Source organism: Lissotriton vulgaris, chromosome 7 (genome assembly GCF_964263255.1).
Source record: "Lissotriton vulgaris chromosome 7, aLisVul1.2, whole genome shotgun sequence".
In the NCBI taxonomy this organism is placed as follows: domain Eukaryota; kingdom Metazoa; phylum Chordata; class Amphibia; order Caudata; family Salamandridae; genus Lissotriton; species Lissotriton vulgaris.
In genome coordinates, this window is record NC_141695.1 from 335,479,030 (window position 1) to 335,497,591 (window position 18,562).

General features: G+C 43.8%; 1 protein-coding gene across 4 annotated transcripts in view; it reads left to right on the forward strand.

The window, feature by feature from the left end:
* Positions 1-695: 695 nt before the first annotated feature.
* Positions 696-18,562, forward strand: part of LOC147701515 (kinesin-like protein KIF18B) — a 373,257-nt gene continuing 355,390 nt past the window's right edge. The window contains exon 1 of one of the 4 annotated variants that reach the window (XM_086930193.1): positions 696-883. In XM_086930193.1, the coding sequence (XP_086786319.1) occupies positions 792-883 (92 nt within the window). In that variant the 5' untranslated portion in view covers positions 696-791. Of the gene's footprint in view, positions 884-907; positions 1,016-4,953; positions 5,035-18,562 lie in introns of those variants that run through there. The other 3 variants (XM_086930194.1, XM_086930195.1, XM_086930196.1) reach the window with 3 other exon arrangements.

An 18,562-nucleotide genomic window follows, 5' to 3' on the forward strand; every position in this document is an offset into this window, starting at 1 on the left:
CTGTTGAAAATGGTGAATTCAGAAAAAAATCAACTGGTCTCTAGCTGTGAGAGACTACGGTGATTGCTTCTCACAACCCAACTATATAAATGGAGTACCGGGCTTCTAGTTTCCATCACCAGGGCAAAAATCGGCAAAGATCCGTATGCAACATACAACAAAGTCACTGCAACCTGTGTCAGTTTTGATCCAAAAAGAAACACGAACATGAGGCCATGTCGGCAAATACCATGATGAAGCTACCACGTGGCTAAGGAGGCTTGAGCTGCAGAGATTCATTTTAGCCCTTCTTAAAATGAAAAAGAAAAAAAAGCATTGGCATAGCCAATAGTTCTCGCCTTTGGGACCTTATAAGTGTTTTGCCTGCAACAGTTGATGTTATTGCACGAAGTATATTGTGCAGGATAACTAAACACTTATAAGGTCCCAAAGGCGAGACCTATTGGCTATGCCAATGCTTGTTATAAAGGAAGAAAGAGGGACGCCATTATCAGGCCCTACATCATTGCTTGTCAACACTGCGAGCCCCTGCAGAGTCCGCGATGAAGGTTCTCTTTCCTCTACGGCAGCGGGCACGGGGACATGACTCAAGCCAGCAATGAGAGAATGCTCTGCTACTAACCAAGTCGCAGGTTTGAAGGACTTGGCACAGCCTTAGATTACTCCAGGGAACGGCCCAAGAAAAACACAAAAATCGAGGGATAAATGCAACGCGTGAAAGAAGGTTACGCGTGGGAAAGCTGAACGCTCCCACAGACTGGGGGCGAACCTGTCCGGTACCACAATTGCCGATGATGGAAACTGTCGTAAAAGGCGGTAACGCACGGCTCCTCGCGGTGGACTCCGTATCCCGGCGTGCTGTTCGATGCATGTACAACCAATGGTAGGCGCGCGCCGCGAAGCCGCTGTGTTTTGAACCTTGGTAACCGGAAGAGACTGTGGCGGAGGGGAGCCGGGGCAAGGGGTGCTCCACGAAGTGTTAAGGCACTGCTGGGGAGGGAGGAACGACAGAACGGTAAGGGAACGTTTCAACATTGGAAGTAAAGGGTTAAAAAAGTCGAGTTAATAAAAAACCGGTGCGGGTAGTGGTAGGAGGGGACAGAAGAATATCAACAGAGTAAATGAGGTCTTTCGATTTTATAGTTGTCTGTCCTATTTAGACTATTCAACCAACTATATTGTTTATCTCGATAGGAGATCCCCATTCGACATTTGAGCGCAGCTCGATCTTCTGCCTAACAAGTGGCTCTGTGTCATATGTGACAGCCGGTTAATTACAGTACTAGCTTCTCCAGCAGAACAATGTTGAGGCCATATCTGGATCTATTTATGTCGCCTCTTACTGGGAACATTTAGTCTTAAAAGTCCTAGAAATAGGCAGACATATTCGCCCAAACACAAAACAAGCAACGGCATTATCCTTATGTCTGACTTACAGCTGAAAGCGTTTGGATGCTGCCATCCAGGCAGCCACTCATTGATCAGTGCATGCACCTAATAGGTTAGCATTACATCCATTCATCAACTCAATCTTGTATTTATCCATTTGGCCGGCCAGCCACCTCACCGGAAACACAAGTTTACCTAACAGTGATGGAGCATTTTTAGTTATTTACCAGATATATGGTTATTCCTTCTAGTCTATAAAGAGCGTGACAATAGGGTGACCAGATTCTCAAAACAACAAGCATTTGCAATGCAATAGGTCTCGCATTAGGCAAGTTTGAGCTATTGGTATTGTAAATGACACATTTTTTATTTTTGTGTTGGTTTTGAAAATAGCAAATTTAATAGCTTTGTCATTTACAATGCCAATAGTTCTAACGTTTGCAAATGTGACACCTATAGCATTTGTAATGCAATATGTGTTGTATTTATGTGACTTAGATGTATTGATATTTTAAATAACAATGGCTTTTACATTTTTTAATAATTAATACTTAAATAAAAGTTATTGTAATTTATAATAGCAATAGCTTAAACTTTTGTAAAAAAAATTGTGAAGATTATGTTAATTGTATTTTATTTTGACGAAAATCCAAGAACAGAAGTGAAATATTAACATCTTTTTATGACATTTGTAATAAAGCTTGAAACATTGAGAGAACATATTTGAACCAGTTATTGAATGGTTGCACAGATTGATGCGGTGGTGGCGCTGAGTGATATTGTGGTGGCAATGAGTGATGCTGTGGTGTTCATTGATGCTGTGGTAGCGCCTAGTGATGTTGTATTTCCCATGAGTGATGCTGTGGTGGTGCTGAGTGATACTGTGGCGAAGTGATAGATAGAGTGAAGGCGATAGATATATAGAGTGATGGCGATAGATAGATAGAGTGATGGTGATAGATAGAGTAAGTGCGCTAGATAGATAGAGTGTATTTATGTTGCATTGAGTAGTGTAAGTATGAGGTGTGTAATTATACGGCACTGAGTGGTATTATGTGAAGTGTATTTACGTTGCATTGAGAAGAGTAATTATATGGGGTGTTATTCGTGGCACTGAGTGGTAATATGGGGAGTGTATGTTGTATTCAGTAGAGTAATTATGTGGCACTGAGTGGTATTTGGAGTGTATGTTGCATTGAGTGCAGTGTAATTATGTAGCATATTATACGGCACTGAGTGGTATTATGTGAAGTGTATTTACGTTGCATTGAGAAGAGTAATTATATGGGGTGTAATTACGTGGCAGTGAGTGGTAATATGGGGAGTGTATGTTGCATTCAGTAGAGTGTACTTATGTGGCACTGAGTGGGATTTGGAGTGAATGTTGCATTGAGTGCAGTGTAATTATGTGGTGTGTAATTATGTGGCACTCAGTAGTATTTGGAGTGTATGTTGCATGGAGTGCAGTGTAAATATGTAATATGTAATTTTGTGGCACTGAGTCGTATTGTTTGGAGTGTATATGGCATTGAGTGCAGTGTAACTATGTAGCATATAATTATGTGGCACTGAGTGGTATTTGGAGTGTATGTTGCATTGAGAGCTGGGTAATTATGTGACAGCGCAGTGTGTGAGGCAACGCAGTGTGTGTGTGTGTGTGTGAGGCAGCGCAGTGTGTGTGTGTGAGGCAGTGCAGTGTGTGTGTGTGAGGCAGAGCAGTGTGTGTGAGGGAGGGCAGCGCAGTGTGTGTGAGGGAGGGCAGCGCAGTGTGTGTGAGGGAGGGCAGCGCAGTGTGTGTGAGGGAGGGCAGCGCAGTATGTGTGAGGCAGTGCAGTGTGTGTGAGGCAGCACAGTGTGTGTGAGGCAGCGCAGTGTGTGTGTAAGGCAGCGCAGTGTGTGTGTGAGGCAGCGCAGTGTGTGTGAGGCAGCGCAGTGTGTGTGAGGCAGCGCAGTGTGTGTGAGGCAGCGCAGTGTGTGTGTGAGGCAGCGCAGTGTGTGTGTGAGGCAGCGCAGTGTGTGTGTGAGGCAGCGCAGTGTGTGTGTGAGGCAGCGCAGTGTGTGTGTGAGGCAGCGCAGTGTGTGTGTGAGGCAGCGCAGTGTGTGTGTGAGGCAGCGCAGTGTGTGTGTGAGGCAGCGCAGTGTGTGTGTGAGGCAGCGCAGTGTGTGTGTGTGTGAGGCAGCGCAGTGTGTGTGTGTGTGAGGCAGCGCAGTGTGTGAGGCAGTGCAGTGTGTGTGTGTGTGTGAGGCAGCGCAGTGTGTGTCTGTGAGGCAGCGCAGTGTGTGTGTGAGGCAGCGCAGTGTGTGTGTGTGTGAGGCAGCGCAGTGTGTGTGAGGCAGCGCAGTGTGTGTGAGGCAGCGCAGTGTGTGTGAGGCAGGGCAGTGTGTGTGTGAGGCAGCGTAGTGTGTGTGTGTGAGGCAGCGCAGTTTGTGTGAGGCAGCGCAGTGTCCAATGTGTGGAAGGCCCTGGTTACTTCAGCATGAATGACGCATTTGCACTTCATAACAGCTAGATTTAGACTGGCACTGCAGGATTATAAACCCCTTGGAAGCCCTTGAATCGTCTGTACATCCAGTTCTAGGGTTACAAGACTCATTCTGTTGTTTTATTTATTTCCAATGCACGTGGCTGTTTTTAAATGTGATGGTGTTCTGCTTGGCCCAAAACATGGGCTTCAAACGTCTGGTCGCAGAGCGGTGCAGCCGCCTGCAGGCTGGAAGCACACGGCTTGACATGGAATGATTTACATTTAAACAAAAATAAAATTAATGAGTTTACATAAGTTACGACTGCCCTATATGAACACGGTGACAGAGACTGGAAAACAACTGCTTGATTGCTGGTAGGTAGAGAAATGCATTTATAGGAAAACGTGTTTATTTTCGATTTTTTGACAACATAATATATCAAAGTAATATAGATACACCTAGAAAACTGATTCTGCGCGAGCCACTGCCGCCGATTTTGCAGTTTCCTACCTAACCTTCGTAAATAGTGTATAGCCACCGGTTTTACCAATCAACGCAGTAGTGCTTATTTTATCAACTGAGGTAAGATGAAACTTTGCTTTACACATGTATACACACATATTGAGCTGCTTTCTATATATACATTGCATTACTTTAAATATTAGTTGTGATGTTTAACATATATATTGTGCTGCATTATATATACATACATAATATATTGCATCACATATAGTTTTGCAAAGCGTTTTGTAACACGTGCGACGCCTACACATTTTAGTGAGATAATGTTTATTATCGCATTGAAATGTAACGTTATGCAATTTTATAACGAAGCCTGTCATTGTGCCGTTATGGTGTGGCTTTCTTACTGCTGTGGGTGCTGACCGCCTGAATCCCAGCAGCAAACAGTTAACACCCGTGTTCAGCTTTTTGGGAGGCTACACAACGCTACAATATATCGAATATATGAACATCCGGATGTGTGGCATGCCGCGTCACATGATATCCGGCCGCCAGCAACTGACAGGAAGTTAGCAAGCCGTGTTACGTGAGTGAGCTGCAGGCTGCTTTAATTAGTGCTCACTATTCCTGATATAATGGCACCAGACGGTCGGACTGGCAGCAGGGAGATATCACAATTGTTTGGCCGCATAATGTGCATAATGCAGCTAAGTCAGGGTGAGTGAAAAAAGACAAATTGCCAGCAGCGTAACTTAGGTGTTACTATATGAAAGTTATTGCACGTAGACTTAATATGGCGCTTTACTTTTATTATTAAATACGGGCCTTTTTTACTAAACTGATTGTAACGCATGAGGCAACACAGCCTATTTGCCTGTAAGGGATTGTGTTTTAAGGCAAATATTGCATTTTTTTGTATTGTAACTATGCCGCATTTGACTTTAACTGGTGTTTTATTGAAGTACGGCTTTAACAAAGTGCGGGGTGAAGTGAAGAGAGAGGCTGTTTTTTAGTGTGGTAGCATTAAGTGTGTCAAATATCATAATTAGAAAACAATATTTAACAGCAAATGGGAGAGTATGCCGAGTAATATTAGATAGCAGCGCAGAGCTTTGCAGAAAGTCGCGCAATTTGAAAGAATTGATACGTTTTGTACATTTAAAGCGAACTGGGTTGGCAGCGGATAAGGATAGGGGGAGGGGGCAGTGTTGTGTAACAGTTGGTAAAAGAAAACAGCCTTCACTATTGCAAACTTATATTATTTTGAGCAAATGTGAGGCTTTTTGTAGGAGTAAATAAGTGTGGTATTTGGAGCCGGTGTGTTATTAATTACTGGAGGATGACAGTGAATAGTTAAAAAAGCAGGGACTAATTCTATGCAATAAAATGTTTAAGGCAGAAAATGGAAGTACAATAAGGACGATTAGCTAAAGCAAAGAGATATTCGGGAAAAATTGGTGAGTTTGTGCAAATCTAAAGCGTATTGTGTTAGCAGCGGAATCGTAGGAGAGAGAGAATGTTGCGTGACAGCAGTTAGTAAAGAAGAGCTTTTACTATTGCAGATTTATGTTATTTGAGCATATGTGAGGCTTTTTGTAGCAGTAAGTTAATGCTATGTGAGGAGTTTGGTGTTTTATATAATAACTGGAGAGCAAAAGCGAAGCGCCAAAAAGCGTGTAGTAATACGATGCAAAATAATGTTAAAAGCGGAGACATACATGGATATTATTTAAAACGCATTTGTATTTATATTTGCATTACAAATACATTATATCACCTAACAATACTTAAATGTTATTTCCAGTATTTTTATTTGCATAATGCAATGCACATATTTATTTATTTTAAAAATTTATAAAGCGCGGCGTATACCCGTGGGTGTCTTGGCGCTATACACCGCAAAGCGATTTGTAAAACAGCAGAGCGTGACAGGGAAGAAAGCATGTAATTGGACTTGAGAGTAAATAGCGGGCGCAACAAAAATAATATTTAAATATTTGCAAATGAATATAGAGTGTACAGGCCATGGCGACAAGAATGAGGAGAGGGTGGGGAGGATAGGAATGATTAGCTGTAGCGGAGAGCGAGTAAAAAAAGCGCAGTATTAAGTGGGAATTTAGAGTGAACAGAGTTCGCAGCGAAAGGGGTGTTGGAAAGGGGGGAGGGTAGGAATAGTAGCTTGAGGAGAAGAGCGGTGTGCAAAAAAAGGGATATAATTATTTGCAAGTATATATAGACTAGTAAGGTGTTATATGTTTACTACTGTAGAGTTATCATATATTTTACCAAATGCGAGGCTGTGTGCAAAAGTAATAAAGTTGTATGTAAAGTGTTGGTGTATTATATAGAATAAGTCCGTAGTGGAAATTAGGAGTGGAAAGCAGCTCAACGAAAATAGTATTTAATGCTTTGTAAATGTACATGTAACGGACCGGTGATGCGAACTGTGAAGAAAAGGGAGGGGGGGGGGGAGGGAGCAGGAGACGTTAGGTACAGCAGAGATGTTTGGGCAAAAGCGCTATATAGTTTTAAAAGTAAACATTGTCATGTATATTATTTAAAATGCATACACTTGTAAATTTGCATTACGTTACATAGCAATACATTAACATATTAAAAAATAATGTGTATGTTATTTTGTAGTATTTATTTTACATAATGCTTTGCACATACACTATGAAGATATGAGTAGTAAAATGGCAGTGAATAACAGAGATTGAAGGCTATGTACTGGTAGCTAGAGATAAAGAGATAGGCGCAAATAAAAGAATGTTAATATTTAGCAAATGTATATGTAGTGCACAGGGGGTGGCAACTGTGATAAAGAAGAAGTAGTAAAATGACAGTGTTTATAAGTAGTGGCAGCTGGAAGTAAAGAGAATGCGTAAATAATAGTATGTAATAGTTTCGTAATGGATGTATACGAAATAGGGTAGCAACAGGGAAGAAAAGAAGGGGAGAAGTGCAAGGTTAGTTGGAGCACGGTGCGAGAGGAAAAAAGAGCTATATAATGCGTTATTTTGAAGCGGAGAGGGGCCGGTGGGGAAGGGGGGGGGGGAGGGGAAAGGCGGAGCGGGAAGAAGTTAATGTAAAAATATATAAATAAGCTTACCTATTGCAATTGAAAAATCCCAAAACGCGAACGTCCAAATGCAGCTGAAAAATCCCTAAGAACTGTAAAGTACGAGGCAAAAGCTTGTTCTGGAAGACGGCAAGTAGCATGTGTTTAACATGGAGACAAGCTTGATGTTTAAGTACCTTTTGTTTACCATCAGATAGGAACGTTTAGGGCAATAAAATGCAAGATGCGCAGAGAGAAGAAACACATAGGGTTAGTGTGAAAATAGCTACAAGTGTGAAAAGGACTTGTCTGCTAAACGTCAATGGAAAGCAAAGGTTAAAGGTTAGCTATACAATAGATCTCCACATTTGCATGGCAAAATCTCCCCATCTGCATGGGGCCTACTTTACAAACGCAGACAACACGCCGGCAAGGTAATTTACTGTTTAACATGCAAACTTTACCATTTCAAGCATGTCGTCAAATAAAAGAAGCCACATTTATTCCCAGCAAGCGTTTTTCATTGACAGACAACACGCAGCAAGTTAATTTACTGTTTAACATGCAAACTTTACCATTTCAAGCATGTCATTAAATAAAAGAAGCCACATTTATTCCCAGCAAGCGTTCTTCATTGAAAGCCAGCCTTGACAAAAACAACACGACGTCTAGGTTAAACGTTAATACAAAAAAAAAGTTAAGGGGAAGCTTTAAAATAGGAGTTTCGTTTCTTCAAAATCTACCCAGTTACTGGGAAATGTATTGCAGACAACACGGCGGCGAGGACAGTGATTCAAAAGCACACCTTGTAACACAGCACCAGTATTACTCGAAAAAGATCTCCACATTTGCTTGGCAAAATCTCCACATTTGCATGGGGCCTACTTTACAAACGCAGACAAAACGACGGCAAGGTAATTTACTGTTTAACATGCAAACTTTACCATTTCAAGCATGTTGTTAAATAAAAGAAGCCACATTTATTCCCAGCAAGCGTTTTTCATTGACAGCCAGCCTAGACAAAAACAACACGACGTCTAAACTTTTATTAGTGATAATATGAAAATATGCACTCGGCATGGCAAGATCTCCACATTTGCATGGCGCCTACTTTACAAACACAGACAACACGCAGCAAGTTAATTTACTGTTTAACATGCAAACTTTACCATTTCAAGCATGTCATTAAATAAAAGAAGCCACATTTATTCCCAGCAAGCGTTCTTCATTGAAAGCCAGCCTAGACAAAAACAACACGACGTCTAGGTTAAACGTTAATACAAAAAAAAAGTTAAGGGGAAGCTTTAAAATAGGAGTTTCGTTTCTTCAAAATCTACCCAGTTACTGGGAAATGTATTGCAGACAACACGGCGGCGAGGACAGTGATTCAAAAGCACACCTTGTAACACAGCACCAGTATTACTCGAAAAAGATCTCCACATTTGCTTGGCAAAATCTCCACATTTGCATGGGGCCTACTTTACAAACGCAGACAAAACGACGGCAAGGTAATTTACTGTTTAACATGCAAACTTTACCATTTTAAGCATGTTGTTAAATAAAAGAAGCCACATTTATTCCCAGCAAGCGTTTTTCATTGACAGCCAGCCTAGACCAAAAGTATTGCAAGTTAATTTACTGTTTAACATGCAAATTTTACCATTTGAAGCATGTCGTTAAATAAAAGAAGCCACATTTATTAACAGCAAGCATTCTTCATTAAAAGCCAGCCTAGACAAAAACAACACGCCGACTTTAAAAACTTATGCATTTTATTACCAGTTAAAGATAGCATATTAAATAGTCACATGCTGAACTGTTATCACATTGCCGGCATTAATATTGCGCATTAAAAATAAAGCTAAACACAAGCATGTTATTAAATAAAATAAAACAACATTTATTTGCAGCAAGCGTTCTTCATTGAGAGCCAGGCTAGGCAAAAACGAAAGTAATGAAAAGTGAAACTGACACGAAGACTCCACACACGGCAAGCAGCGCGCTCCCGAGGTGAAATCTGACAGCCTCAAAGCGCGTGTCTGGTAACTGTCCACATTCCTAGGTACAGGCCCATACGGGCCACAATAGGTCTGAAGCAGACACCTTCAATGCTCACGCATTGAGGGTAGGTCTGCTCGACCTAAAAACGGGGACAGGTAATAGACATAGAAGTAGTACTATGTTTTGCAGTAACCATCAACATAATTGATTAGCTGCCAGACATAGAAAAAGGACTACGACAGCTCCCTCCACAGACCGAGATGAAGCATTACAGATAAATCTGAGGTCTATTATTGGCACCCCACCTTTATGCAGCAGCATTATTACTTTTTATTACAGTTACACTTTTAAGGACTATAGCATATAGTTGCAAAAAAAGAGAGCAAGGGTGCGCATGCTCAACCGGAACAATGACAAACAGGGACATTTCTGTGTTTAACAGGGACACTGTTTGAAAACAGGGACATTTGAGTCACTTGGAGAAAAGTGTCGGGACACGGGGACAATTCTCCAAAAAAGGGGACCGTCCTGGGAAAACGGGGACGTCTGGTCACCCTACGTGACAATACTGTTCTTAATGTATGATATTTAGTTTGTGAGGGCCGTGAGTGCTAATAATGTATGACTTCTAGTCTATGACGTGTGTAATACTGCTTCTGACAGTGTATGCCTGCAACTCTGATTGGTAGTGGAGTGTTGATAGTGCACCATGCTTCTACATGAGGGGTGTAAGAATGCTTCCAGTAATGTGTAACTGAATACTTATTTATTTAGTGCATTTTTATGGAGCGCGGACATTACCCCAAGGTATAAGAGCGCAGTACAATAGAGCCAGTTACGTTACAAGAGAACAGTGGAAACACAATAAAACATTACAAAGAAAAACAGGAGACTAAAAATGAAGGTTACATAGACACAATATCCAACAAAGCACGCAGGAGTGAGGAATGGCCAGGAAAAAAATGCAAATTTACAATGAGGAGTGAACTTCCAAGAGGAGCCTGAGCATGAAAGTATTCGTTCTGAATGTGTCTTTGAAAGAGGAGCGATTTGAGATCGGCTTTGACGATCCGGGTAGAGGAGGTGGCACGGAGCAATGGAGGAAGTGAGTTCCAGATTCTCACCGCATTGCCTGAGAAGGATTGTACAATCGATCTTTCCCTTTTGAAGACGGGGGGGAGAGGGGTTCAAGCATAAGCTTTTCCGCATTACGCGAGGATCGCGAGCCTCCGGACAATTTCAGTTTGTTTGCCAGGTAATGAAGGGAGGACGTGTGCAAGGCTTTATGCGTGATGCAGGCAGTTTTGTAGATCGATCTTGCCTCGGTCAGAAGCCATCGAAGAGAGGACAGGATAGGAGTGATGTGGTCACTTTGTATAGACCCTGTAATGAAGCGAGCTGCTGAATGGAGGATGGATTTGAGAGGGGCGAGGTGAGATTTAGGTAGGCCCGTCAGAAAAGAATTGCAATAATCCAGTCTTGAGAGAACCAGCGATTGTACCAAGGTTTTTATGTCTTTCTCCTGGAAAAACTGACGGATCCCCCACAGAAGTCGCAACTGGTATCGTGCCGTCTTGGCAATAGAGTTGCTGTGGGAGATTAGGTTAAGTCTTTTGTCGAGAATGACATCTAGGGATTTCGCGCTGTCGACAATGATGGGTTTGTTGTTGAGTAAGTTCAGCTGATCCATTCACGATTGAATGGGAGGAGGTGAGAGAGAGGTAGAAAGGAGTAGGAATTCAGTTTTGGCTGGATTTAAAATGAGTTGGTGAGCTAACAACCAGTTGGGAATGGAGTTGAGAGTAGAGTGGAAAAGTGAGAGATCGTGTGCGGAAGACACCTTGAGGTAGATTTAAGTGTCATCCTCATAAAGATGGTAATGGATCCCAGATTTGCTTAAGAGGTTCCCCAATGGTTCCAGGTAGAGATTAAACAAGGTGGGGGACAGGATAGAACCTTGAGGGACTCCTTGACTTACAGCCAATGGAGATGAAAGACTGTTCGCTATCTCAATCATATGGAATCTGTCCGAGAGGAAAGAGGCAAACCATTTCAGCACTGTACCATCCAATCCCATTCTCAGTTTAAGAGTGTTAAGGCGGGTGCTATGATTAACAGTGTCAATGGCTGCAGAGAGGACTAGAAGAATCAGAAGACGCGATTCCCCAGAGTCGAGTATATGCAGCGCATCATCAATCACTTGCAGCAGGGCTGTTTCAGTGCTGCAATTTTGGATGAAGCCAGATTGGAAAAACGTTGAGGAGATTATTGTCCGAAATATGTAGGACAAGTTGTTTCGCAACACATTTTTCGGTGATTTTTTAAAGAAAAGGGAGGTTGGTGATAGGGCGGAAGTTGTTGAGGTCGTTCGCATCAGAGGAGGTTTTTTTTTTAGAAGAGGGGTAACCTGACCTGATTTAAGGGCGACTGGGAGGGAGCCTTGACTAAGGAAGAGATTAACAAGCCTGCTCCAGTAAGAGAGAGTATGGGTGTAGAAATCGATGGCGAAGACGCTAGGGATGGGGTCAGAAGAATGTTTGGATGGTTTGATTTCGAGGATGCATTTGAGGAGTTCATCTTCCGAGATGACGTCAAAATGTTGCCAGGTGACTAAAGATTTCCGCTCCTCAAAGGGGCGACCTGATTCACCAGGGCTTTGACTTTTTCATCAAAGAAAATAGTGAAATCGTCTACTCTCTTTGTGGAGTCCTCTGGCTTAGTCGTTAGGGGAGAACAGTTAGAGTTTTTGATGAGGTCAAAATATTTTTTGGGTCTGTTTTTGGCTGAGTCGAGGAGGGATCTGAAATGTGATGCTTTTTATCGTGGAAGATGTGGTTGTGGTATTTAGAACTTGCTGAACGTAACAGAGAGAGATTGGAGGTGGAAGGAGATTTTCTCCAATGTTTCTCCAGGCTTTTAAGGTTTTTCCTTTTTATTGTAGAGAGCTTTATTGAACCAAGGTGATGAGGGTGTGGGTCTTTTCCTTTTGCTTTGGAGTGGAGCTACCCTGTCAATTTCGACAGCTAGGACTGAGAGGCACTCAGAAGTGACAACGTTGACATCCATGTTAGGGTGAATTCTAGGAAGTGACCGCATAGCAGAGTCACCACAAGTGTCAAGATCAATGTTTTTAGTGTTGCAGAACCAGGAAGTAGCTCTTTTAGGTTGATCTAGCGCTATAACATGCGAAAGATGGAATCGGAAGGGAACAAGGAAGTGGTCAGACCAGTCTACATGGATAGGGCGGCTGTAGTCAGCAGGTCTGCTTTGGATATAACAAGATCCAAAATTGAGCCTTTGGAAAGAGTGGTTTCCGAGCAATGTTGGAAGAGATCGTTAGCTGAGAGACAGGTGGGAAGCTTGTTGGCAGCCAAGTCTTCCAAAGAGCCCCAATGGAGATTAAGATCACCCAGGAAGATCTGCCTGTCACTTTGAAGAAATTGGTCTTGATGAAGTCAGTGAGTTCCTCCACAAAGGCAGAGCTGTTACCGGGCGGGTGGTAGATGGCATGGAATCTAAAGGGTGAGCCATGATGTATTTGCAGTTCTAGGGATAGGCATTCAAATGTACGTAAAAGGATGGTAGGGAAGGCTTTCATTTGAAGGGAATTCCTGAAGATGATAGCAACACCGCCCCCAATTTTGTCTGATCTGTCGTTTCTGAGGATAGAGTAGTCAGTGGGTACCAGAAGATCAAACAGAGTATGAGAGGAGTCATTAAACCAGGTCTCAGTGAGGAAGAACATGTCAAGATTCTGGAGTGTGATAATGTCCGAAATTTCCAATTTGTGTTTGATTGCAGATCTGCAGTTGTGGAGCAAGCAGTGTAGTTCTGATGCAACAGTTTTGGTGACAGGGTTGTTAGGGCTGTTAAGGGAGATCGGGATGAGATTCTTGAATGAGTGTGACCGGTACGAGGGAGGCTGGTAGGACAGAGGAGATGGTCTGAATAGTGAACTGGGTGGAATTCTTAGGAGAGGAAGGAGGAGGGGGGGTGACGCTGGTGGTCTTGTAGCTGGCTAGTAAGTTGGAGATGTCTGTAGAGGACAGACTGTGGTTGGCTTTATTGGGGCGAGGAAGCATGGAACTCCTCGGTAGGATATTAGGGAAGGGGGACAACTTGGTGCTTAAAAGAGAGATGGATGCTACAAGCTGAGAAATAGAAGAGATGAGAGAATCAAGTTTGTTTTCCAGGGAGAGGAGAGCTGAGCTGGGAGTGTTGGGTGGGACGATGGATAAGGGCGGGAGTGCAGAGGGTGAGAAGGGACAGGGAGGGCTAGGGGAACGGGATCAGGGAAGTGGTGCAGAGGGTGATTGAGGACGGGGAGGGATGGAGGAGTGGGAAACTGGAGGGAGAGCAGGGAGTGAGGGAGGACGGGGCAAGGTGGGGGAACGGGATAAGGGAGAAAGTGCAGAGAGAGGGAAGGGAGGGGTGGGGATTTGGGGAGCAAGAGCCGAAGGTGGGGGAAGGTGGTGAGCAATAGGAGTGGATGGTAAAACAGTGGTGGGAAGAGAAACATTTGTACTGGTGTTGAACAGAGGGGAGGAGTAGAGATCATCAATAGGAGTTGAAAGTTGAGGAGTAGGAGGGGGGTCGGATGAAGGCCAAAGGTAAGGGGATACGAGAGGAGAAGAGGCTGAACAGGGAGGGAGGACAGGTGTTAGATGAATGCCAAAGGTACGTGGAGAAGAGAGAAGGGTCTGAACAGGCAGGGGAAGGAGGGTGGTCCCAGGAAAGCAAGGAGTATGGGGAGAAGAGAGAGGATGGTGCTGGACAGGTACTGTAGGTTAAGAACGGCAGATAAAGGGGGACAGGGAACAGGTGGAATGGGGGATTGGGCTAGATGGAAACTGAGGGAATAAGGGACTGCAAGGTCAGAGGGAGAAACAAGGAAGGAATTGTCGAGGAGGGAGACATGGTTCGGTAGCAAAGGAAGAGGGAGGGGAGGTTGAAGAGAGAAAGAAGGTAGAAGAGAAGAATTTAGGGGACAAGGGACGGGGAAGAGCGGAAAGGGATGAGATGAGAGAGGTGAGGCATGGTTGGGAAGCAGAGAAAGAGGGAGGGGAGGTTGAAGAGAGAAGGAAGGTGTTTGAGAATGCTCCCATTAGTATGTGACTACTTGTCAGTGACTGGCACAAGAGTAAAGTCCGCATTTAGGGTGTTTCTCTTTTTCAGCATAAGGTCTTTAACAGTTCCTCATGTGCTTTCGTTAGAGCCGTGGCTAAAGAAGTTGTGTACTTATTTAACAATTTTTTACTCTTGAAACAATGCCACAACAATGCTTCTTAAGTGGAGTTCTCTTCGTCCACTTGATGGTCTGTTTACACTATGGTTGCCTAAAGAGTGCGGTGGGTATTTATGATCATGGTCTTCCTTTTTATTTACTTTTGAGAATGCTTGACCAGTGACCGATGGTCCCACTCACTCTCCTCCCCAATCCCTTTGTACGGAACGCTGCCCACACATCTTGTGCTAAACAAGTTGTATTTAATGTCATTACTTAACACTGGTTGTACCAGTGAACAGCCTCACCCTTCTCCAGACTTTCTGGTGCTTGCAGACTACACAGGGCCAACCTTCCTCTGCTCCCTGTGGGGCCTGAGAGTACCCCCTCCTACGGAAGTCTACATGGCCATCATATATCACGTTAGTTGTATGCAGCCCACGAGTCACCTGACTGCAAGGCATGTTCTGGAACACTACTGTAAATAACTTTATATGTATGTGTTCTAGATTGATCTCAAATCTGTGACACTAATGTATGTAAAACATTGCATTTACCAAACAGGAATGTAATATTTGTATGACACCTGCACTAACTTTGAATGCAGGTTCTGTGTAATCGAAGCACATGAGTTGATATTCATACAAGGCTGGATCTGTGTGTGATAACATGAACTCAATTTTGCGAATTCGTGATCCGCGGATTTGCGAATTCGCGATCCACAAATTCGCAAATTTTGCGGATTTTTGTTTTTTGCGTGTTCGCTGGGTTTTTTGCGTGTTCGCAGGGTTTTTTGCGTGTTCGCGGGGATTTTTGCATCTTCGCGAGCCGCTTGCATAGCGAAGTTACCCATGCAGTCGTTTATGGGAGAGGGAGAGAGAGATAGATAGATAGAAAGAGAGGGAAAGAGAGAGGGAGAGAGAGAACGAGAGAAAGAAAGAGAGGCCGGATCTCTGAAGGGCCAGATTCCTGAGTTGCCCCTACAGAACATACAGCTTTTTATTTTTAGCAAAATGCATATGAAAATTGTGCTGTAAAGGTCTCTTTTAGTTTAACCCCTCCTGACAACTCAAAATGGGTGTATTTGCCATCTTCTCCCTTCTTCCTGTTTTTAGGTCGAGCTAGCGAAGCGTAGCGATTGACCTTTTGCTGGCGTGTTAGGAGGAATGTGAGACAGCGTTCAGGCACGAGCCTCGCTGTCTCAGATTCCTCCTCGAGGGCGCGCACGGCACCACACACGCATGCGCATACACAGAGACACACAAGCGCCCATGCACGCACATACAGAGAACCCACCCCCGCCATCGCATACACACACGCGCGCACACACACACACACACACACTGCATACACACACGCTCCCCCCCTTACCTCACCAGAGACACACACACGTGCGCACACACACACACACACACGTGCGCACACATCCCCCTCACACCCCACTCACCAGGTTCTTCTTGCGTGTCCCTCGGCAGCCAGCGGGTCATTCCGGTTAACAGGCGGGGGCCGCGGGGCTCTCCACGAGCACGGGAGCCCCGCTAGCTAACACGGAAATCCTCCGGCGGGCACAGGAGCGCCTGCTTCCTGTTTTTGTCCGGCCCCGCCCCCGTCCCAACAAAGGTTGCCTGGCTTCCTGTTAAAGCCGGGCTGTGGCGGTGAGTTTGCTTGTTTTCTCATTGCGGACCTTTAATTTGAGGATGCAACGCGCAGGGGTGGGGAATTCATATCGCCCGACGCCCGAGACTTGTTGATTTCTGTCAAGGGCAAGAAGATTTAATGCCTATTTTGTCCCACGGACAACTAGACATTAAATCAAAGTAAACCGAGATTGCCCCATACTCTGTCACGCCCCACAGCTATCTGCTCCGTGTGTGGCCGGCAGTGTTCCATCAGATGCAACTCTCTCTGCAATTGTTTTTTTAGCTTCTGTATGCAGGCATAGATTTTGCGTATTACGAGTTCACACAAGAACAATCGTCTGCCTATGAGTGCTCAAGTCTCTCACTTGATTTCCTAATGCCATAGTTAGTAAGCGTGATAGCATGGGATGCCGAATACAGAATGCCCAATTTATTTTCCTTGTAGGCAAGCATTTTAAAAACATGCTTTTGTATTCTCCTAGCAGCTAATGTCGGTGTAGCTAGTGCCCTTTTGCTCTGCAAGTTTATGAAGTAGGGGAAAGAGGCGGTAAAAAGAGAACGAAACCGGGATGAGCAAGGAGCGGGATCTTTGAGAGCTTACTATCTGCCAGTATGTATGTATTTCTATTTTTTTACTAATTCAGGCACGAATCGCCCCCGAATGGTCCCTCACCCCTGCCTTTCCCTACCCTGTCGTGTGTGTCAGCCCGGGCTGATACTGCTTCTCGGGCACACAGTCTTTGAGCTTATCTCAGCCGCACCCGAGTACTTCGCAGGTCTTTAAAAAGACCGTTAACGAGGCTTAGTTGTTTTTTCACCCCTTCATGTGCACCTGCCTATTGCTAGAAGAATGATCCTCCGCCCCCCTCCCCTCCCCTCCCCTCGGAAATATAGCGCTAGTTGTGCCTCTGTACTAATCGCCACAATAATACAAGAGGCAATATAAAATGGGCTGAGGCACGGTAACTCATTTCCTCTGTGCATTTTGTTGTCCTTTTCCTCTTTCTCCTGTGATACTGCTGTCTAAAGAAATCGAAAGTGTGGTGAAGATTGCTCATGCAGGATAGTAAGTAAGTATTTACAAGCCTTATCTACTATTGTGCCTGGAAGCAGTCCTGTGCCAGTGGCACTGGAGAGGGCTGTCTCATCTGGCGTGCCGGGTCCCATTTGGCTCAGATTCTCTCCTTTTCCAGCCATGGGGGCCCTGCCAGGGTTGAAGCAGAGGCCTGTGGCTGTGCTTAAGGGGGCAGTGGAGTTAGACAGCGGCTCCATGTTCCAAGAGACCCAGATTTGCTGCCAGGAGGGCATAGACCTTCTAATTCAGGTGCTGAAAGGTGAGCTTGTGTTTGTGAGAGGCGCTGCCACGTTTTCAGTGTACCTAGGTATTACAGTTTCATATTTTCAGGGTATTTATATTTGACATTGTCTTCGTTTGTTTGAGTTATTCTTTTGGCTCTTTAAGCGACACACTTAGCCCAACATTTTGAAGGCCTTTTGCGTGATGTGGTGCTCATAGCTGCCGATTTTTCATGGTTTGTGTGACGTTTCAGTGTACTTATGAATGACAGTCTACTGACAAATGTTGGACACCTCGAGTGACATTTTATTGTGAGTAAACCGAATAACGAAGACCAAGTAACGAAATGCATATCCTAAATTACCCCTTTGGAGCAATTTACTTCAAAACACTGAAGTTGACAGTCTAGCCTACTAGGCATGTGTTGAAAAGAAAACAAGTAAAGAAAGTGAGGCTGTCTGACAGAGAAACGAATGCAGAATATTAGAATTGTATATAATTTACCATAATCAATGTATGAATATATTCAATTAAATTCGCAAAAATACTTTGCCATGATAAGGGTCAGGGCAGGATATTCTTTTTAGATCGGATTAGCATGATTCTTCAATGGTGTGAAAGAATACTTTAAAAAAAAAAAAAAAAGAAGCAACAATGTTTCATATAGTGCTTCATCTCACACTTTTGCCATTTCTAAGCACTGACAAAACACACAGCTGCTTTCTACAGGAGAATCATTGCTCCAGACTGTATCATTTAATTAACATACTTCCGAGTCAACACATGTAGTTTGCCCAACAGTAATACGGTCTCGCCTTTTCTCCATGCTCAGGGAAATGAGCTACAAAGGAAGCAGTAAGACCTTTTCCTACAATCCCACCTAAAATTAGGTGGTGTTTTCTTTCCACTTTCACCCAGGACACAGTTTTTGTCCGATCTTTGATATGAGCAAATATTTGGCTATGTACATGATGAGAATGGGCAGTGGAAAAAATTGTGAATACTCTTAAATGCATTATTTT